At 41.5% G+C, this 23,388-nt stretch overlaps 3 protein-coding genes across 3 annotated transcripts; 2 read left to right on the top strand and 1 right to left on the bottom strand.

The window, feature by feature from the left end:
- Positions 1-1,381: 1,381 nt before the first annotated feature.
- bysl (bystin like) lies at positions 1,382-9,690 on the bottom strand. The gene is made up of 7 exons (XM_006783402.3): positions 9,298-9,690; positions 8,126-8,276; positions 6,242-6,380; positions 5,899-6,032; positions 5,645-5,805; positions 2,191-2,293; positions 1,382-2,033 (listed from the first exon to the last, which is right to left on the bottom strand). The coding sequence occupies exons 1-7, from the start codon at positions 9,560-9,562 to the stop codon at positions 1,679-1,681; spliced, it is 1,308 nt and encodes a 435-aa protein (XP_006783465.1). The 5' UTR covers positions 9,563-9,690; the 3' UTR covers positions 1,382-1,678.
- A 177-nt stretch (positions 9,691-9,867) lies between these two features.
- med20 (mediator complex subunit 20) lies at positions 9,868-12,377 on the top strand. The gene is made up of 4 exons (XM_006783403.2): positions 9,868-9,950; positions 10,162-10,307; positions 11,581-11,834; positions 11,965-12,377. The coding sequence occupies exons 1-4, from the start codon at positions 9,937-9,939 to the stop codon at positions 12,184-12,186; spliced, it is 636 nt and encodes a 211-aa protein (XP_006783466.1). The 5' UTR covers positions 9,868-9,936; the 3' UTR covers positions 12,187-12,377.
- Positions 12,378-13,667: 1,290 nt separating this feature from the next.
- Positions 13,668-22,592, top strand: usp49 (ubiquitin specific peptidase 49). Its single transcript, XM_006783404.3, has 7 exons — positions 13,668-13,905; positions 15,218-15,340; positions 15,479-16,923; positions 18,532-18,739; positions 20,449-20,557; positions 20,771-20,976; positions 21,085-22,592. Exons 3-7 carry the CDS (start codon positions 15,544-15,546, stop codon positions 21,186-21,188), a joined length of 2,007 nt encoding a protein of 668 aa, XP_006783467.1. The 5' UTR covers positions 13,668-13,905; positions 15,218-15,340; positions 15,479-15,543; the 3' UTR covers positions 21,189-22,592.
- Positions 22,593-23,388: the final 796 nt, after the last annotated feature.

Raw genomic sequence — 23,388 nt, 5'->3', positions numbered from 1 at the left:
TACAAATACTGAACACATTTTAATGATCACTAAACCACTGTAATATTTACATTACAAAATCAACCTTTCAATTTTTTATGTATTTTGAAACTAGTTTTTTTGGAGACCTTGGATATAAATGTGCCTAGCTGTCTCTAAAGCAGTTTGGGTCAACTTCTGTAGTTGGCATTTAGTTAAACTATATTCAAGCCAATGCTCACTCAAATTCACTCAACAACTACATCTCAGACTCTACCGGCTTAGCAAGCATGTTAAATATTAAAGTTTATGGCAGCAGAGTTAGAAAAAGACTGAACAAGTATGGCTTACTTGAAAGGGTTCTCACGAGAAAGTCTTTTCTCTCTAAAAAGTTGCACCTGAGAAAACAAGACTTCTGGAACAGTGTCCTTTAGATAAACAAGAGCAAAGTTGAGATGTTTTGGTCATGTTGCACAGCACTGTTTGGCAAAAACCAAGCACGGCGTATCGGTATAAACACAGTGGCAGAGGGCACCTTGCACTCATTGTGTTCACAATAAACTCCTCTGATTGCTAAAGCTTGACTGAAATTAGTTCTGCAACAGGACAACAAACCCAAGCACAACAGCAAATCTAGACTGCTCAAAAAAGTCAAAGAAGCATTTTTTAGTCAGACTAAAGCATCGAGTTAGGTAAATCTCTGAGATATTGATCTGGTTAGTTAAGTTGCAGAGGGCGTTGTTAATCAGTTTCAGCTGCTTTGTGTTTCAGGGAATTAACAGGTGCAACAATGAGACAACCGGGGTCCTTTTTTGTCTTTTGGAACTTCCTTCCAGGAGGCAGGAAGTTATTCTAAGAGAGCTTGACAGGGCCAAAGGTGGTCCTTAAACCATCTGCAGAACCGGTGTCTGCTCACTGCCATTAGGTGGCAGGATAAAAATCTTGGACCCGTTTTGAGACTGCGCCAGTGAACTCAACCCCCTGTAGGTCGATCATTTTCATTTCCATCACATGATGTGTGACAGCCTTTCATTCCTTACACTTTAGTTAGTTCATATCAGAAGAGATCAGCATGATTTTATCCCCAGTGAGATCTGATGCTTTCAAAGTGTTCCTTTAAGGTTTTGAGCAGTGTACAAAAAGGCCCTGGAAAAACTTTTTTGGTGTAACTATGTTCCATTTGTGGTCAATAAACTGAATTACCTAATGGTTGTTAAACTCCTTCACAAGACGGACACGATTATACACTAGTAATGCCGGACTCATATTAACTTAGTTTGGTGGTATAAATCTGTGAAGTTATTTGTAAAAATGTCTAAAACCAGAGGCCGCTCTCTACTTGGTAATCTGACATACTCAACATGTTACAACTCCTACAGAACTCTAACAGGCAAAAGCAATAAATGGACATTGATGGCAAATGTTTAAAGATTCCGTTCGTTTTTAATCAATGTTTTGCTTCATAACAACAGAGCTGTTCTTATTTAGATGAACAGAAAAGCCACGTGACCACTCCTCTGCATCTGTAGAGAAAAAGCTTGAGCGTGACGATACGAAATTACATTAGCAGTATCACTAGTGATGTGCATTTCCAAATGTGCAAACTCCAAGACACTGATCTTTCCAAACTCTTTTATCCCATGACAAGAAGAATATTGAAAATCCAAGATTTTTTTTTTCACGCTGAGGAAACATTACTAAGGAAGAAAACCGAACCAAATCAGTCCATTTCCACTGTAACAGGGAGCCCGATTTCAATGTCCCTCGATCCGGAGTTCTGCAGCTCCCTGCGGATCTCTGCAGAGATCTGTGGGTGTGTTTGTATCTTCAGCAGCTCCAGCAGTGCTTCCTTCTGTTCAGACCCCAGGTCAGCCTTGTAGCGCTGAGCCAAGGTGAGTAAACTCTGATGCCACAGCACAGGAAGCTCGCGCTTTTCACTGCGGAAAGACAGGAAGTGGGCCACCAAGGCATCCAGAACACGGAAAGGCAGGGCGTACTTCTTGTCGAGCAGGAGGCGCAGGAAAATGCTGTTGGCACCATTATACTCCATCTCTGCCAACTTAAGCATTGCAGCGCTGAAAGACAAGAAAGACTGCTTGTTAGATAACCCTGAACTCGGTGTTAACTTGCCTGCACTGCACGGAATGAGGCCTTCAAGGACAGCTGGTTAATACTTCACATGAGCAAATGCTGACATCTGTCTGCCAGCGTATGTCAGTGAGGAAGCCTCACCTGGAGTGCAGCACGGGAATTGAGCACTTCGTGAGGATACTCCCGATGATGATGGCTTCCCTGAGAGTGCATGTCCCAGATTCACAGAGAGGAATCAGGATACCTGTGTGAAGGTCGAGGAAAGAAATGTTAAATGAGTGTTCCAGAAAAATTACAATAGACAGAAATAAAAAAAGGTAAAAAAAAAAAAAATTAAGGATCAAACTGCAAGGTTTTTTTTTTAACATTTTCAATTAATTATAGTATTATGCCATTATACACTCTAATGGAACACTCAATTCCAATGATGTTCCATTCTATACCATGACGTGGCGTTCTGTGATTCTATTCTATGATTACAGCGTTCCACTCTATGGCACACCATTCTATACTATGGGGTTCTCTTCTATACTATGGCAAGTCATTTGTGACTTAAAACAGACTTGCAATAGAAATGCATTTAGGAGCAGTGTATGAACAAAAACTCTGACAACATTAAACACGTGCAGCGCCCAGTTTTAAACAAAAACACTGATAAAGGCAACAGTGGCAAAGTGGAGCTGGAGTGTGTTTACACACCGTGAAGAGCAAAGAGGCGGAGCTGTTACTGAGATGGTGTGCTCAGGTTAAGTAAATGAAAACACTTCTCTTACGTCCAAAACAGCAGCGCTGTTCCTGTAATCACCATTAAAACCTTTACTGATAAAACACTGGGGAAAGTCTTCCAAGAACACAGAGTAAAGGTAAATGTTTGATGCTTTAGTTTAGATTGAATATACACCTTATTTTATTTGTCTTTCACTGTACTTGAGTTTATTTATGTGTTTTTGCATTTAAGAAAAGTTATCTTAAAAAATGTTTTAAATATAACATCTTGTTGCATGCAGTTAAACTTTAAAACACTAGAATTTCTAAAATTTAACCCAATGAGCAGTTCATTTTGACTGACTTGTGTTTGATCATTCTTGAATATTTATTATTGCTCATTAATAAGACAAAAGTATTTCTTATCCTATTAATCAATAGGATACACATTTTCATTATTTGATTACTAAAACAATCGATAGCTGCAGCATTAGTCTATTGTATGACATTCCATTCTATGCCACAACATTCTATACTGCGAAATTGCAGTCTATGGCGTTTAATTCTATACTATGGGATTCCATTTGGTGACACCGTTCTGTACTATGTTACATTCTATACTATGGTGTTCCATTCTATATTATGATGTTCTATTATATAGCGCTCCATTCTACACTATGGCATCCCATTGTATGGTTATAGCATTCCATTCTATAGCTTCCCATTCTATGACACCCCACTGTATAATATGACTTTCCATTCTATACACACCATTCGATGCTATGGTGTTCCACTGCATAATGTTCCATTCTATACTATATCGGTCCATTCTATGACATTCCATTCTATACCAAAGCATTCCACTCTATATCACCCCATCATATACTATATCATTCATTCTATGATGTTCAATATGTCATACAGATGCTGACGGTCAGTGTCAATGTCTATGCAAAGTTTCATTAAAATTGCTCCACTCGTCTAGGAGTAGACAGGATCCTACAAACATACATACATATGCTAGAATCATTATAACATGCTTATGATTATGATTATTATTACTGTTATTTTTCTTTGGGCTGCATGTGCTCATGAAATCCAAATTAAGGTGATTCTGCACAATTTTGCCCGCTGCTTAATTATGTTAAAAATAATATTTGAAGCTTTTTAACACATTATTCTAGCGTCTTCAAATTCTCCACTAAATTCAATATTTAGCATGCTTCTGATCACTTCTCACTCTCCCACTCTCTCATGCTCCCTGGGTTATAAAATACATCTTTGTAAGCAACACTGCCACACAGTGGTGACATCTCGCATTACCTTTTTGCCAGAATATAGGTCACAGGATGTTTAGGGAAAATAGTCCCACTGAACTGGGACAATTTGTGAACACAAGACTGACAAGATTAAAGAAACATCATCCTCAACAATCAGTTGTGGATGTATGAAAGACACTTTGACCCAATTAGATTTGAGTGTGTTAATTACTTTCCTACCAGAACCAATGGTGCTATTTACCCTGTGGACACTGTCTAATCCTCCGTCAGGGTCTTCAGAATAATATTTCTAAATTTAGCGCTGAAATTGGAAATCTGAGATGTCCCAGAAAGCTTGTTTTCTGCAATGCAACAAGCTGCCAAATCCTCTCAGTCATTTAATGTACCCACTTCTTTTCCAAGGGTTACATGCAACTGGATCTAAGCCCACCGTTCGATGAAGATTTAATCAAACAATAACAAAGGTTACTGTTTACAGGCCCGAGAGACACACAGCTGTAGCCTGTAGGGGTTCTTGGAGTAGTTCATGGTGGATTTCAAAGTCTATGTTGGATCACTGTCCAGTTGTATACCACAATCTTATTTCAGTTTCCCTGTCATGATTGAATGCATCATTTTTGCATGCAAAATTTGCCAAAAGTTAGTGAAATCTATTCCTCTCAGCTTACAAAGATGCTGCCAATGACAAGATCTCTTCTGTGCATCAACACAGTGAAACAGTACAACCACACCAATCAGTTAAAGCTTCAAGCAGCTGCTCTGCAGTCATGTGGGTATTTTGCTTTCTGCTCAACATATGTGCAAATTTATGGAGATGTTCTCTTCCAGAATTTGTCCTGACTTCACAGATACCCTTTACTTTGAATTCTTAAAGATATTTCAGAAAGTGGAAACTGTTCTTTGACATTTTACATATTCTTCAATGTGCACAACAGTTGTCATTCCTACACAGTTAATGCAACACTTGTGTTAAAATGCTCAGCGACCTGAGTAAGGAAATCCTAGAAAGCTGACAGAGTTCATCTACATGTTGTGTTTTCAGAGGGAAAAACATTTCATGACTCATCCAAGTGACTTAGTCAGTCTCAGCCGACTGTAGGCATCTCCAGCACCACTGCATAACAATGAGCCACAATATCAGTTTCATTATAACTGATGTGCAGATTGTCATCACCATTAATTAAAGGCCATGGGTCCTATTCACAGGGAATTGAGGAATGGCTGCAATCACAGCACTGTAACACAAAGAAAGATGTACTTTTATGGTCTCTCCTTCTCTTTTCATATGAATACTCTTTATGAACATATGTGTGTCATATGAACACACAGCATTTTGAAAATATGCATTTCAGTGTTTCAGCTGAGACACAAGTGGCTCACCAGTGGTTTTTCAGAAATAGTCCAATTAGTTCTGCTTGTTTGCTACATTTAAATATAACACCTAGAATGTACAGTAACATAACATTTATTTAAATCCTTTAGTTTGAAAACACATGACTCTATATTACGATGATTACTATATTTCTGTAATCATTTCCACACAGACTTCTACTCAGTTCTGTCACCGTCTGTTCTCAATCTTAAGTATGTATTCGAATCCTCAGTCTCACCTTTAAACCATGCTCCCGGTTTGAACAGGGCCTTCTTCAGGGCGCTGTAAAGGTGAAAGTTCAGTCGCTTGTATTCTGCGATATCATCCCGTACTCGAGGCAGCAGCACTAAGTTGTAAAACCTCTGGGCCATTCGTTCTTTCAGATTGGACGAGAATATCCTTTAAAAGGAACAAGGAAAAATACTTCATTATATCACTAAAGAGAACTTGCGGAAAACTGATCATCACAAAGCGCATCAGCTCAAAGTTTACCTCGTCGCCTGGTACATAGCAGCTGCGGACCAAGAGTCGGGGTCAGTCAAATACAAAACCTGCTCCCAGTTTGAAAGCGCAGGTATTATTTTAAAGGCCTTTGGCAGTTTGCCGCTGCGGTATTTCGACAGAACCTGAAGCACAAGAAGAGAAATGACAACTTTAAACATGTCTCCATTAACAAAAACACACCTGTTATACAAGCGGTGTCTACAAACTCCCCCTCTGCTCGATATGATATGCATGACTAACCGGGCCAGTGGGCTTCTCCACTTACTGTGTCTATTTTCCTTTAGTTTGTCTCACAGTTAGTTGACGTGTGGTGGGCTTGAAGTAAACTTACCTTACCGACACCTCTGTACACTTCTGTTACTCTTGGGTCCAGCTGTGGCATCGGACACCCAGAAACCTCTGACATCACCGTGCCCACCTCTGTCTGCTTCTCTGTGATCTTCTCCATAATGATGTCGGCTAACGTCCGTCTGCAAGAGCCACAAAGAAAGGAGTTAGTGGTTTGCCGACCAATCCAAATATTGATACCAGTGCTGGTATTGGTATCGGATCAATACCAGCACAATTTGATCGATAATTTGTTTCTATCCTCCATGTTCATTATGTAGCCGACTGAATTATGTTGGATAAGTTATGTTTTGGAAATGAAAAACTACACTTCAAACATGCACTATGAACCTTGTTGTGTTGATCGCAACAAGAGAACCGGATCCAAAAACCCACAATAACATTACAGCTCTAAAAAACAAAAAAAATAATAAACAAGTTTCAAATTAAATGAAAAGTTAAAAAGATGTGCTTTGGTGTTTTAACTAATTATTGTGGAAAGCAAAAACCAGAGATTTAGCTGTCATTAAAATATATTTAGAATTTGCAAATTGAAGGCGACTCCTTTATAGGTTAGAAGTGCTGGTATTGGCTCATACTAGGGCTGGGCGATATGGCCTAAAATCCATATTGCGGTATACTTTGAAGCATTTGCGGTAACGATTTATATCGCGATATACTCTTTTCTTCTGTATTTTCACACTATAAAGATGCACTTAAAATCCTTTAATTTTCTCAAAAATCGACAGTGTGCCTTATGTATGAATTCTGGTTGTGCTTACTGACCTAGAACCGATTTCATGTGAAACACAGCGCTCAAATCTGTGAAAAAAAGTTTTAGTACAACTCTGGTAAACTACGAAGCCGCACCGCTTGATGGATTGTTGCATGGATTGGATGCACTACAGCTACCGTAGTCAGGAGCCTCGTGGAGTAATCTGTCCGCTTCAGGTCCGAAAGTCAAACAAACACTGCTGCATCACTGAGCGTTAAACACTGTCTCAATTCTTTCATCTTTAATAAAATGGTCAGCGTCGCTGCTTTACCAGGTGTAACAATTAAGTTTAACATCCATGAAAACCGAGCAGAGCTAGCAGGAAGTTAGCTCGCTAGTTTCCACCTAAACATGATATAGCATGTTCTGACAGAGAGGTTTCTGGGGGAAAAAAATGAAACATACAGCTCTACTATCACTTCCAACATAAACAAAGACAGAAAACTAAACAGCAGTGACATTTGTAGGGTTACTGAAGTTGGATTAGCTGGTATATAATGATGTGCTTTCATGATCACTAGCAACACAGCTATGTTAGCATAACAAACACACTTTTATCACTCGATAAAAGTTAACGTGAGGGTCTGATGGCTAGCGACAAATGCAATTGCATGGCAGGATGCTGTAAACGGACCAAACTTCAGTCAGGAGAACAACTGAGATAATCCACAATACAAGGTTAGTCATTAGTATACTGGAACAACATTGGAACAGAGCAGCTGCGAGAGAATTAAACATTAATGAATCAATGTGCAGAATGTACGGAAGTGGAGGAAGCGCAGTTTTTGGCTTTCCTCATATTCTAAAACGTGCTTTGTCTCTTCACTATTACTGTCGCCCAATTTGCAGATGACATTGCTTGCAGCCGCTTCAATGCTTTTGACCAAAACAGGCGCAGCTTGATGACACCATCAACATGCGCTATCGCGGCAGAGCGGTATAGTCAAAATCTCTACTGTTGGCTAAATTCATATCATTTCTACCGTATACCATTTATACCACCACCCCTAGTCCATACCAGACTTTCCACTATTGCACAGCATTAATACAAACACAAAGTTAGGGATTTGCTGAGCTCGCAGCGCCTCAAGTTAAAGCGACGGTGTAGCTCACCTCACTGGAGGGTTTTTGTTCATGAACATCTCGATGGCCTTCTCATCTTCAGCGTCAACAACGATTTCTTCGTCGTACTCAACATCTGCAGGACCTGCTGCTCCCAGCGCCGGCCATTCTTCATCCGAGTCTGCATCCTGAGAGTCAGGCCCTAAAATAAGATTACAAGACTCATTAGAAGATCACACTGAACTGTTTTGGGTGTAAATATTTTAATTAAGTAATGTCTCTTGATAAAGACAATCACAAGGAAAGATTTTACACTTTAACATGGATTCAACATGTGCTGCACTTCTATGTATTTGTGTGGGAAACTCCTAGGTCATTTAGCAATAGGAGGATAATTCAGGCATTAAATATTTCTTATCATTTTATAATTTTCTGGTATGTATTTAAGAAAAAACTAAATATTAAATATGTCCAGATCAGGCATTAAATATAAACTTTTTATGATATTTTTGTTTCTATGCGCATCTCTGCAGCCAATACTTCAGAACCCGAAAAAGTAGATTAAAAAATATTGTTTAATAAATTCTTGAGCATCTTTCACACTTGATAACAGACAACACTCGATTCTTATTCATTTAAGCAACTTTCAAAACCTACCAAATTTTCAATATTTACTTGTTTTTTGTAAAAGCAGTTACAAAGGCAGCAGATTAACAGATCAATCCCTTGAGCTAATATAAACATTTATGACAATTTTATTAAAAATGATATGATTGGGGGTAAAAAAAAAATAGTAGTGTAACAGGGTTGCACATGATATAAAGGTTTAATGGATATATCACTTGTATTTATAGATTATGACATACCTGCTACAAATAAATATCCAGGACCAGAGAAATGCTTTTTAATTATATTTTATGTTTTAAAATGTGCTTGTGAGAGTGTATTTTATATGTATAGTAACAAGACTGCAAACCAAAGCTAGTATAAGTTTTTTCCCATGAAAAGATGTGCGCTGTTGAGTGTTGTGGATTATGAACGTTAAAGGACAAATGTAGGTATATAAACAAAAGCTACCTAATCTAGTCAGAAGACATTGAACAAATGCGATGTGTGTCAAAGACGACTGACTTGATGTGCCCATGGTGCTAGCACTTGGCTCACCAAACTCTATTCAAATATCTGCCAATTTAAGGATAACTACGACACCAATCCAACATTACCGAGAACAGTGACTGGTGCTTTCTTCTTTTCTGGTGCCAGCCCATATTCGGTCTGAAGTTCCTCTTGCTGAATGCGGGCTTGTTGTAAGATTTTCCGTGACAACCGCTCGTCCACGTACTTGTCGTCGCTTTCTTCCCGGGTGTCTCTGATTTTGACCCGGCCTTTGGCTCGGACAATGTCCGCCTGCAGGATCTGGTCGGCCAGCGCCACTGGCGCGGCTCCGCTCTTCTCTCCTCCACCTTTGGACCGTTTGACTTTCGGCATCGCTGGGTTTTACTTCAGCTATGACCACAGTGTGGATGTTTCCGTGGACATGTGCGAGCTACGGGACAGACCTCACCAAACACTGTAAACAGTCACTGCTTCAACACGTGTGCGTAGGTCCGGTGAGAAGGAAGTGACGCAACGCACTCACGTAAAATCCGGCTTTCGGCGACCACTTCAGAAAAAAAGTACAACAACGTCAGTTGACTGTTTCATTGTGAAACGGTGTTAATATTCACCATTCTGTATTATCGATAATATTTTATTTTTTATTCGTTTTTTTCTGTTGTTTCCTTTCACTTTACCGGAAGGCGTTTTGTTTAACCCGGAAGTGCTCAAACTCCGTACTACAAGTGAAGAGAGGCAAAACATCAATGGGTGTTACTTGGTAAGGTGGTTTTTAAACCTACGTTTGATTTTAAACGTTTTTTAACCCCTAAATATTCAGACAGTTTTAGCCCAGCCTCAACCATCCTGCGTGGTTTTTTTTCCCATGGATCCGCGGAGCGTGGCTGTGTCTCATTCAACAATGCTGGTAACGTGACACAGAACAAAGTGTATGCTGGTTCCTCAAGTGCTCTGCTTGCTGTGCCCCGCAGTGTGTGCCAGGTGCCCGTGGCGGAGGGGAAGAGCGTGCAGCAGACTGTGGACATGCTGCACAAAAAGCTGGAGCAGCTGGGCGCCGTGAAGCAAGGCAGCTTCTGCGTGGACTGCGAAACTTACCATGCCACGGGAAATTCCAGCAGTAATATTTTTTTATCTGTTTGTTTCTGAGCTTTAGAATTCAGATTTATAGATCACATTAATGCAGACGTATTGCACTCACCCATGAGGTTGACCTGATGTCCCTGTCTAGGTGGGGCTACAGAGTATTTTATCCCCTTTTCGTGTGATTGTTTGCAAAGAAAAAAAGATTGCCGGTATTTGAACTGTTGTAAATGACTTATTGGCCTACAATCTGTCAAACAGATCTCTCATGAACGATTCTGAGTCATTTTGAGTAAGAAAGAACATTTCTATCACAAAGCAGAACTTGTTTTTTGGCAAAGTGATTTTCGTATCTCCCTTATTTATGCAGCTAAGTGTCACTGACATAAAAAAAAAATTCTAGAGAGATCTGGCAAAGAGGGCAAGAGAAATTGTGATATATATATATATATATATATATGGAAACGTCAAAATTCACTTTTTTGTCACACGAGCTGTGGCTCAGCTGGTAGAGCGTCATAGATCCCCATCTCCTCCAGTCTGCATCCTGAAGTATCCATGGACAAGATACTGAACCCTAAGTTGCCCCTGATGCATCCATCTGTGTGTGTGTGTTAGAAAACAGTTAGGCATAGACAAAAGCACTGTATGAATGTGAGTGTGAGACTTGTAGTAGGAAGTGCTTTTGAGTACTCAGCTACATTAAAACGAGCTACATAAGTACTGGTGTACTGGTTTATTTACCAGTTTGATTGGCTGTAGTTAGGTCAACACAGTAAGGTAGTCACTTTTATTGGGAATTTATGCTTCAGCAGCCTGGTGTGCACCTCCTTAGAAATGTTACAACAAGTTCCATCGACATACTGTTACTGTCCCCTTCAGTACTGCTGATTCCTCCTGTGCATCTTTGGCTACTGTATCGCCACAGTTTTTGAATGTATCTGTGGGAGAATAACAATCATCATCAGTATAAGTAATAGCTGTATATCTATATGGCCAGAAGTCTGTTTCCTTTAGATGTCACCACAGATCATCTGCCTCCATCTCACCCTTGCAGCTTCTTCTGTCACACCGACCATCTACAAGTCCTCCATCACTACATGCATAAATCTCCTCTGATGTCTTCCTCTTTTCCTCCTGCCTGGCAGCTCCTCCATCTTTAACATCCTTTTCCCAATATATCTACTATCCCTCACTGTACACGTCCAAACTTCAGCTGCAAATCTCAGTCTTGCCGCTGTAACTTTGTGGAACTTTCATTTCCTTCCCCATCTCACCTGACAGTTTTAAGTGTTGTCTGTCCATTGTAGGTCAGCCCTCCAAGCTCCTGTATGTGATGCACAACTCCGAAACCCCCCTGAGCTGCTTGGCTCTGTTTGAAGGTGGACCCTGCCTAATAGCGGATGCAAATTTTGATGTCCTCATGGTGAAGCTGAAAAGTCACTTTCAGAATGCCAAGGGACACAAGGTGGAGTCTCGTGGTTCGAGATATCGCTACTGCGACTTCTTGATAAAAGTTGGTACCGTGACGATGAGCTCCAGTGCCAGAGGGATATCAGTAGAGGTGCGTGTGTATGTATATATATGTATGTATATATATATATGTATATATATATATATATGCTGTGATAAAGACGAGTCACATCCTTCTGCTTTCTCTCCTTGAGGCGTTAACTCCTGGCTTGCTTCCTCAGGTGGAGTACTGCCCTTGTGTCGTTCCTGGGGACTGCTGGAACCTCATGAAGGAGTTTATGCAGTCCTTTCTCGGCCCCAGCGTCCCTGAACTGCCATCTGTGTTTGCTGCCAAGCCCGAGGGACTCTTTGCACCAACAGACTGTGTTGACACCATGACTCAGTACCTGGAGTTATTCAACAAACTGCGCAAGCTGCAAATCCCTGGAACCAATGTGCGCTGAGTCTGCAACAAAGATATCTGTTTTTTTTTCCTCTCCATGTTTGTACAGATGTTGGTATATTTCTGGTCCTATGGATTAGCGTTGATACCCAGGCATTTTCTTTTTGAACGTCTGGGGTTTTATTATCACTGCAGAACTTCACATTAGTGTTGGATGAAAGCATTTGCAATAAAGAGACACAGTGAAAACAAGTAGTCAAAGTCTCTGAGCGTTCATACTGCGATGCCCTTTTGATGGTGCTCTTTTATCTGAGAGTAGAGGCACAAAGTATTCATTGATTTCTTGCTAGTTTACACAGGGATGAACCAATTTATCAGCTGAACACTGGCCCTTTTGACTGTCAACTGATCTGATGATGTTTATCAGTGAGAGAGGTCGATTTTTATCTGTTGCATCATCCAAGTTTTGCGCTGGCTGAATGTTTAAAGATGATGTCACAAGCAAGTGAGAGATTTTCCTTTTTAAACAATCAGATTTCTTTGTTTTTCTCTGTCAGAAAGACAGGAATGAATGAACTAAATGTTGACTACAGGTCGAGGAATTTCATAGTCCAATCCCTAGGTTTATGCAGTTGGATTAGTGTTCCGGTATTAGGTGGAGGCTTGTGTTTACACATGCAATGAGTTTACAGTGGAAATGCTTTATTAAATCACAAAGAAGTATCTGTGCAGATATCTCAGGGTGACAGTAAGTTCGATTGTTTATATTGGATTGTTAAAATGTCCAAAAGACTGGATCTAGCTTCTAAAATCTGAGAATAGACACTTTAATCTACAATAATCTGAAGATCTCACTTATGCTTGGCATTGAGTGAACTCTTATGTTAGAGCAGGGGGAAAAAAGTAAAAATGCAGAACAATGTCCTATTAAATTACCAGTAATTTGATTTTATTTATATATATATATATATATATATATATATATATATATATATATATATATATATATATATATATATATATATATATATATATATATATATATATATATATATATATATATATATATAATTCAAGTGTCCTACTAAATTACGATAATTGCTATTGTTAATTTGGTTATTTTTATCCATGCGTCTCCTAATCTCATGTGAAAAAAATCCTGGATATGCAGCGCAACCACAACTGTATTATAATTAAAGCTGATAAAACTGACATGACTTCTCTTTTAGAACTTGTGATATGTTATTCAGCTTTCAAACTCTCCCGGAATGCTGCGCATTTCTTCTAGACAGCGGCTTTGTTTTTATGTTTAAACTTGAATTACACTGATTTGCGCTGACGCATTTTGAAAGTAGTCCCTCCCCACGACAGCATCCAAAGGAGATGCGCCTAATAGGGCGCTTAAAGCTAAACACACGCACAGTACATGCACGCGCCTCAGGTGTATTTTACCAGATTAACACTACTGAGCTTGACACATGGCGCGCACGGGGTTTAACGGGGACACCGGGGATCAGGGGTAGCGGCTGTCCTCTTAAACCCGGCTTCCACTCTGGCCTCGGTTATTGTTCCATGTGGCCGCTGTGGGTGGACGGACGGACGGTCCATCCTGCTGCCTGTTGTTCAACCCTTCCGCCAATGAGAGCCCGGCTCCCGCTCAGCCCCGGTCCAATGAGAGCGGCGGGGTCTGTGCTCGGATCGAGAGTTGGGTTGTTCAATCTGTGAGGAGGACAACAAGCAGCTCTCTGAGTGTACACCGGATGGATGGATGCTGGCGATGGTAACGTTACCCAGCTTTACCATTATCAGGTGTTGCAAATATAGTGAGGGGCACCGATAGGGCCGAGAGCCGCGTTTCAGCAGCCGGCTTCCTGCGGTGAATGTCACCGGGTAGTTTTTTTTAACGGTTAACGGCGCAGTTTGCTAGCCTTAACGTTAGCGACCGACGGCAGCCGTTAGGTTAACTTCGATTGTCCTCAACAAACAGGTTAGCAGCTTAGCTAACGTTAGCAACTGTGGCGAGCAGATAACGCGAATTGTTAGCTGCTTGGAGCCAAGCGAATAAATCCGTGTTTAACTCCGCGCGTTATTAGGCGAGACACAGCAGAGGGACGGGAGGGAGGAGGTGGGGGGGCAAGCGGTGTTAACCCTACGCACAGCCGCCGTGGATAAAAACGGTTAGCGGCGGCAGCTAAGTTGCTGCCTGCTGGGCTGTCTCGGACCAACAAAGTTGTTGGATGTTCCTGGAGAGTCGCTCTCTGGCTGCTCTTTGTTCTTCAGCATGGTGATGGTGGGATAGCCTAGCATGGCGTTAAGAGCCAGCCTGTCTGAGCCAGAAGGCATCCTTTTTAAAACACGGACAGACACAGTGGAAAAATTCTAACATTTGTGAATATCACATGCAGGAGTTGAGGCGCTTAACTTGTGGCGTGCAAAAAGCGTGGCATGCGACTGAAAAACAGTTGCGCCGACCTGAAAGTTCATGCTGCCATTATTATTTTTATCCATTGTTATTATTATTATTTTTTTAATGTAGTGGCTCATTTACACAAAGAGATAGATAAAAAAGAAAGTGATGTAGCACAGCGCTGGTACTGGTGAGGTACATAACTACATCCATTAACGTTAAGAATATCATTTCAATGGACAGACAGGCGCTCATGTCATCATTTCCTTGCCCTAAAGCTCAGTTTTAATTATTGCCCCTGATCAAATGGCCACATGTTGATTTTCTTAAAGAACGAGAGCGACATAACAGTTCCTTTTCCGTGTGTGATTCCTGTAGATGTCAATCATTTGTCACGTTTATTCACAGTAATGTCAACCAGGGCAGTCAGTGTCACAACTGGAGGAGATTCCCACAATAAAGTCACTTCCTGAGTTATTTGGTTATGTTACTTTTTGTTAAGAAGTTTTATGGTCACTTGTTTTCAGTCCACTTTTTTGTGTAAAGATAGATTTTTGAGAATTTCCTAAATGCGTGGTTTTCATTAATTGGAGAAGTGTGTGATTTATCTCTGTCGTTGTGGGGTGGAGTGGTTGCTTTGTCTGTTTTTTGTTTTTTCATTGCAGCTTTCACCCCTATTTCTCAGACTCTCTCTGGAGCCGCTGGTGCTGACGGTGGGCATGGGTGATCAGGCTGAACTGTCCTGTTGTGTTCTTTGCAGATGTTGTGATGTGTTGTCCAGAATTTGATCACAAAAACTCCTTTTCCAGTTAGTACATCTTCTTTCTTTTTTGTTTTTGTGACAGTTGCTTATACACTGCAGTCTTTTCATTAGAAAAACAGAAAACAAAAACACTGGATTCTGCTATCAGCAGTAATCTTGCTTTATTTTTTTCTTCCCCTACAGAATGAGTTGCTGTTTGGCTGCGGGACGTGTGTCCTATCGCTGAGGCCACATGTGTATCTGGAGCAATGGATCGTTGTAAGCACGTGGTACGCCTTCGCCTAGGCCAAGACCATTCGATCCTTAATCCGCAAAAATGGCACTGTGTCGACTGCAGCACCACCGATTCGGTGTGGGCCTGCCTCAAGTGCTCCCACGTGGCCTGTGGACGGTTTATGGAGGAGCACTCACTCAAACACTTTCAGGAGTCGCACCATCCGCTGGCTATGGAGGTGCGAGAGCTGGATGTTTTTTGCTTTGCCTGTGGAGACTATGTACTCAACGATAACGCAGAGGGTGACCTCAAACTCCTCAGAGGGGCGCTCTCCACTGTTCGGAGCCCGGGTAGGCGCTCACTGCGCTCTTCAACAGGGGGGGAGTGTACTCCCTGGGTTGGGGAAAGTGGGCCGCAGCCCGCCATGCAGCTGGCCTTGCGGCACAGGAGGAAAGCACTCCTGGGGAAAATGCTCCGGATGTGGATCAGCAAACATCAGGAGCTCCAGAATCAGCGTAAAGAGAAACTTGAGGAAGCTAGAAGACAAAAGAAGGAGGTGAAAAAGAGACTCATGGAAGAACTTGGCAATGTTCCTCCCAGGAAGAGTGCTAGGCTTCTTACTCAGGCGCCACGTTCAACCATCACACTCATTCCACGCAAATTTCGCGACCCTCCAGAACGCCTACCTCCTCCTCCTGCCCAAAAGAAGCCTTCACTTTTAACCCTGTCCCGCAAGACTTCTCAGAATGGCAAAGCTGCCAGACTGAGGCGATACTACTCCACGCATGCAGTCACACGACGGAGACTCGCTCCGGGGGTCACCGGTCTGCGCAACTTGGGGAACACGTGCTACATGAACTCAATATTGCAAGTGCTGAGCCACCTGCAGAAATTCAGGGAGTGTTTTCTCACTTTGGACCTGTGTGAGACTGAGGAGCTACTGGCCAAGACCAACCACTCCCAGGGGATGAAGGGGGTGACAGGAGGTGTGGTCAGCAGTGGTAACACAGCGCTGGCAGAATACCCTCTTGGACGTATGGGGAAGGCGGGCTGTTGGAATTTGCCCGTGGGGAAAAAGGAAAGCGTCTCGCCTCCTCCTCGCTGCTCCACCCGCCAGCAGATGTCTCTGTGCCATGAGTTACATACGCTTTTCAGGGTCATGTGGTCAGGCCGGTGGTCTTTAGTATCTCCCTTTGCCATGCTGCACTCTGTGTGGAACCTCATCCCGGCTTTCCGTGGATACGACCAGCAGGATGCCCAGGAGTTCTTGTGTGAGCTGCTGGACAAGGTGCAGCAGGAGCTGGACACAGAGGGGTCCAAAAGGCGGATAGTCATCCCCATCACAAAGAGGAAACTATCCAAGCAAGTGCTAAAGGTTCTCAACACCATCTTTCACGGGCAGCTACTCAGCCAGGTGAGACTCCTAACTTATAGCTGCATGCAGTCAGTGTTGTCCAGTGTGATGTAGGTTGTTTTGTTTGTGTATTTATCTCTTTTGCCTCTTGCTTTCCATTTCTGCATGTCTGTTGTGAAGTTCTGGGCTAATGCCAAGATTTTGACTTTTGTGTTTTGTTTTGCTTTCATTATTATTTCTGTATATTTATATTCCCCCTTTGTGCCAGAGACACAAATCTGATAATAAAATAAGTAATAAATGTTAATTAATAAGTGATAAGTAAAAGGATAGCGTTTTAGTCTTCATGCCTTTTATTTTGAAAATTGACCATGTTCTTTACTCTCCTGGGTCTAACTTCCTTCCTACAAGATGAAGACAAGATAAAAAAGGAGAAAAAAATGACCCAGTGGTATTTTTAGTAGGTGCTGTTTCTGGGATGCTTCTGCAAAAACATGCTTCACCGGGTACAGTTAAGCTGTAGTCATTGTTTTGAAGAGGTGTAATCAGCTCCTGTAGCTGTCCTTCAGTTAGTCCCCAGTTAACTTTGAAAACTGAGAAAATTCACATGAGACATCAGATAAACGTCGGCCACTGACATCAGTAAAAGGTATCAACTTAGGTGCTCTTACCAATCACAAAGGCCCATATCAGTTAATATCAGTTATATATAAGCTGAAATTTATACACTGTGCTGCAGATACAGATGCCATGGATACAGATTTCCAGTTAATCCAAGTCTGTGGTTGCATGTAAAATCTTTGATGTCACGTCACCACATTCCCATAACACTACATTACACTACAATAGTGCGTTGTAGTGTATTGTCTCTGTGATGTCCAAACTTCCACTCTATCTGCAGTCTCCTCTTCCCAATAAAGGCAAAATGCCCACAAAATATCTCTGCGTTTTCTTATCCACCAGCCCTATGATAGATATCCTGGTAATCATAGGGCGAGAGGCGGGGGTACAGCCTGGGAGTGTCATCAGCCGATCACATGGCCAACACAGAGAGAGACAGACAACTATTCCTGCTCGCTGTCACACCTATAGCTGCTTTAGAATCACCAGCTAACCTTACATCCATGTGTTTGGACTGTCGGAGCAAGGTGGAGTACCCAAAAGGCTTCCCATGCAACATGCACGCATTACACAGAAAGCCCCCCCCCCCCCCAAGTCCAGCGGTCCAGCAGTTTCAAAGGCGACACTCTGCAATTCTAATTGTGATTTCATTTTTAAAATTCAAAATTAAATCCACTCTGAGGTGATGTGTTCTTGATGTTGTGAACAAATAAACAAACAAAAAAACTCATAACTGCATCTGTTCAGCTCTGTTTGCAGGGTTTGACCAATCACAGTTAAGATCGTGAGTTTAAGCAGTTGCCTGGAAGAGCAGGCTAAAAAAGACAGTTGATTGATTGTGATCATGTGTGAAGAGCATAAACCTGTGCTGGAATGTAGTTAGAATGGGGAAGTGTCTGGTTTTGTAATTCAGGCAGATATTTGTTTTATTTATTAAATCAGTTTATTTATTTGTTTGCACTTTCCAGAGTTCTGCTACAGCTGAAACTTGGAATCATCGTCACACTCACCTTTGCTTGTGTTCCTCATCTTCTCTGTATGTTTTAGGTGACATGCCTATCCTGTAAGCACAAGTCTAACACAGTAGAGCCATTCTGGGATTTGTCTTTGGAGTTTCCAGAGCGATACCACAGCATAGACAAAGGCTCGAGCTCGACGGCTTACCAGCGTAGCTGCACCCTCACTGAGATGCTGTCCAAGTTTACAGAGATGGAGGCTCTTGAAGGCAGCATCTACGCCTGCAACCACTGCAACAGTCAGTACAATGTTTAATGCACCACAAGCTAAGCTCATCTTAAGTTCATTATTAGCTGATAAGACTTTGCTTCTTAAGCTCGAGTTGAATAAATCTGTATTATTTCAGGATATCTGCCTATTATATGACAACTTGGATGCATTCTGATAAAGCTGTTTATCAACCCTAAAATATGAATTGGCAGATAAATTATTCTCTTGATTCATCAGACAGAGAACTGGAAAGTGGACCATACACTTGGGTTCACATGATGAATGTCATGAATTTGGATTATAATGGGAATTGGTTTTAAATAAGTTATTATCCAAAGTGGAACTTAAAGTTATAGATTTCCCTTCATGATTTATTCATTTTGACTCCGGACCCTGCTTTTTCTTTAAAGGTCAATGCAGTTTTTCTTGCGAGGTATTTCTACGAATAACTGAGGAGAATGTCAGGACAGCAACTTGTAAAAATGAAGCGTACAGAACATTTTCCTGTTAATCTGATGGCATCGGAACTAAACGCACACCCGGGTCATGACTAATTAAAAGCTGTCATTTCATTCTCATCAGACGCACAATAGTAACATGCAAACTGTCGCATAAATGAAGAGGATTGCACAGGATTACGACTGCATGCACGTGTTTCCCGATGTTCTCAGTTAAAAGACTTGATTTTTCAGGATGGAGAGAAGTTTGTCTCCGAAGTGTTACACATGCATTCAGTGTGATCCAAATGCATAAAGCAAGATTTACAAATGTATGTATTGATTTGTGTGTAGCGTTTGAGGACACACAAGCAGGTGCTTCAGTCCACACGCAATTTCAAAGCAATTTTACCACACGGAAAACTGTTTTACAAATGCGCACATCCACATTTGAATAAATATTGAATGAATACTGATCAGCTGCTCACAATTCCTGTGCATACAAATGTCTGAAACTTTACAGACATCCTCCTACTCACGAATTGCCTGGCACGCACAGATCACATCACATGCTCACGTAGGGTTTTGAGACAAATTTCAGGCTGCCGGCTTCGCATACATCCAGAAATGTAAGCTGCATTCAAGTACTAGTGTTCTGTTTTCCTGCATTTTTCCTACTAAAGTAGGAAAAATGCATTTCTTCTAAGTAAACAGAGCAACTAGTCACCCCGCTACTAGAAAAAAGATTTTCCAGTTATGTAGTTAGAAGTTTTCACTTGAATGGAGACAGGATCTATCAGGAAAAAATGTTTAAGTAATTCATTTCAGGGAGGTGAGGTGAAAGCTGCTGTATTTACTGAAGTGCGAAGTCTTGTGGTCCCAAATCATCAAATAAACATCAGTAAAGTGTAAACACTTACCTCAAGTATGATTTGTCAGGTAATGTATTGTCAGATTTCACCCATGGTGTGCATACAGAGTACACTGTAGAACTGTGGGTGCATCTGAATGTACCCATGAGGAACATTTGTGTGTAAAGTGACCTTTACCTGAATGACTGAATGCTTTCAACAGATTAATGAAGCCAACGGTGTTATTTATTTATTCATTGTCTAAGAAGCCCTTTAATCTCCTGCTGACAGCTCCGGCGGAGGCAGTGACTTAAAAACTAGGCTGGCAGCTTTGAGAGAGCCACACAACACTTTCGCAAAGCCTGAGATTTTGTGAGAAAGCGTCACTTGTGCAGCGGAAACAAAGCCTCGCATCAGTAACCTGTGATCTCCTTGTTTCATGGTTTCAGGAAGAAGACGGAAATCATCCCACAAACCCTTAGTTCTGTCAGAAGCATGTAAGCAGCTTCTGATCTACCGTTTACCTCAGGTTCTCCGGCTGCACCTCAAACGCTTCAGGCAAGTTTCTGTAAAGGCTGATATATATAATCTTTGTTCTATAATCAAGTTCTTTGAAATTTCTCAAAGAAATTTCAGGATTTCCTGTAGTTTTGATCTTGTTTTCTCTATTTGCGTTGCCATTGTGAACTTGGGGTGCTCAACCTTTTATTTATTTTGTAAGACGAGGCTTGTGAAGTGTAGCAACACTAACTATCGCCTGTTGTACGGCAGATGGTCGGGGCGGAACCACAGGGAGAAAATCGGCGTCCATGTGGCCTTTGACCAGGTTCTGAACATCAAACCATACTGCTGCACAGGCTCAGGTCACTCTGTCCACAGAGGAGGCTACACCTACGATCTGTCTGCTGTTGTTATGCATCATGGTAAAGGCTTCGGCTCAGGGCACTACACCGCATACTGCTACAATACAGAAGGAGGTGAGGAAGAGCGCACAGGATCCTGTGATTTATTTAAGATGCAAATGTTCTGCTGTGTTGTTGTTGTCTTTTTTAACATCTTTTTTAATGTGCATTTGCTATCCTCAGGTTTCTGGGTCCACTGTAATGACTCTGAGATGAAGGTTTGCAGTGTGGAGGAAGTGTGCAACACTCAGGCCTATATTCTCTTCTATACCCAGAGGTCTGCTTAGGTACCTCTCGCTGTGATGATAACCTGTGCGTGGAAACTTAGGGCTGCATTCATGAAAAGGTTTTCTGATGCTTTCCCAGATGTCATTACATTTTAGCAGCACAATCCAGATAAGAAGTGTGATAGTGGTGAGTAATGTTGCCATAGCTAGTAGATCAGAAAGCTCTGGGTTTATGTCTTACTTTTGACTCGGTAAGAAAACATTTTCGTAAATGAAGCCCAGGTTTCTCAGCCTGTAGGACCAGCGTATTGATTCCTGGCCTGAAGACTGTGGTCGGACTCTGTCCTGCTGAACAACAACAATAACCATCAGGCTCGTGTCTGTTGAGTCTGGGAACAACCAGGCGCTCTCCCCGAGACAGCATTTTACATTAAAAAGGCAACACGGATTCTGGACTTTGGAGCGTTTGGCCACAGTAATGTTGACGATGTGCATTTTTACACGTAATCGTACGTTTGACCGCTGAGCTTTACATGAAGCGACACATTTTTAACGTTGCCAGCGACCGCACTGATGGTCCACGCTCCATGTTGCCTTCTGCTCAGCTTTTTTAATTATCGTGAAACGTCAGTTATGGAAACTTTTAATACTCACCCCTGTGTCATTTGTATCTCATCATGTCCTCTCCCTCAGATGTACTGCTGTGACTGGATACTGTGTCTTAGGCTCAAGGCTCTCAGTGAACACGAATAGTTTTTGTTTTTAGTTTATTTTGTAGCCGCTCTGTTCCATGAAAAGAAGCAAAAAGCATGAGTATCAGGCACTCGGTGGAAAGCTGCGGGAGGAGCTGTTGCTGTCGGCTCCTGTAACAGCTTGAAGTGTCTGCTCCTCCTCCTGCGGTTAGACCGGTCTGAGCCTGGGTTGGACACGCCGCCTCTCTTAACCTGCCGGAGACGGGACGCGAGTTAAAGGGTAGATACCGAAGAATGTGTGGTTTCTTTTTCTTTCTTTCTTTTATCTGTTTTTTTGAGTACCCATTTTTGAGTTGAGCACCTGAAAGCAATATATTGTACATCTCGCATCTTGACAGGAAATTTAAGAAAATCAGGAATTCTTCTGCTTGTTATATACAATGTGTTTTGGGTTTTGTTTTTTTTTCTGTTGTCTTTTTTTATTTTATTTTTTTCTACTCTGCTGTTTCTATCGAGGTCTTTAGATTTTGCTAGGTTGTCAAGAAAAACTGTGTTTGATACGAGTCAAATGCAAAATACATTTGTGAACTCTGTGACAGTTGGAACAATCTAATGACGATGAATGTCTTACTTTTTAGCGGTCAGGTGTGGCCATGCCACCGGCTCTGATCCCCTTGAGTTCTGTCGTGTACTGTAAGAATACCTGTCATAAATGTAATGGTCATATGGGTTTTGCCTGACAGTAATTATTAAAAAGACAAAACAAAATTGAGATGCTTTGGTTCTCTTGCGTATTTATTTTTTTTATATAGTATGTTTCCAGAGGGAGTGGTGATTCTGATTAAAAGAAGGTTATGAGCAGCTTCATGAATTTAGCTTCATGGCTGAGCCAAGAGAGTAAAGTAGAACTGAAATAATCAGGTTAGTAGATGGATGCACAGCTGATCCGAGGCCTAACCACTAATGTGTTCTTAGAAATATAATCTGATCCAGCCAAGGATGGTGCTCATAATCAAATGTAAATCTCTTTCTTGCCTTAACAGTAAAGTGATCAGGGGCGTGGCTGCTACTCCCAAATGAAAAAGATATGAATCAGTAATTATGATCCAAAAATATGCCAACGGTGTCTGAAACAGCATTCTACAACTGCTTCCTTAAGGTATGTATGTGTTTAAATGCTTAAGACCAATCAGCTTATGGGACTCTTTCACACTTGAAGCTCCTACATTTCCCTTTTTCCATGCTTCATATCTGACTTTTATGGAAGATCTATGTTACTTTGTTTGTATGCGATGGTCAAGGGTGGAGCAAAAGGATGGCCAAGCTCACCGCAAACTAACATTTACCCGTCCCTCTGGCCTACCTCTTGCAACCAAAGGTAATCAGATGATTATGCACACAGTCAGAGCTGGAGCTTTATCCACTCTCTGCTGCTTTTTTATGCTTCCCATGCATTCACATTGTAACAGCAAAACCACCCATTTATATGCAATAATCTTACAATTATTATAAGCAATCAAAAGAGAATACGCTTTGGTGCCTGCATATGCAAATACGTTTTTAAAAGT

Source organism: Neolamprologus brichardi, chromosome 5 (genome assembly GCF_056152115.1).
Source record: "Neolamprologus brichardi isolate AB-2024 chromosome 5, ASM5615211v1, whole genome shotgun sequence".
NCBI classification, from domain to species: domain Eukaryota; kingdom Metazoa; phylum Chordata; class Actinopteri; order Cichliformes; family Cichlidae; genus Neolamprologus; species Neolamprologus brichardi.
The sequence above is the reverse complement of the archived record's forward strand: the minus strand, read 5'-3'. Positions and strand labels throughout refer to the sequence as shown.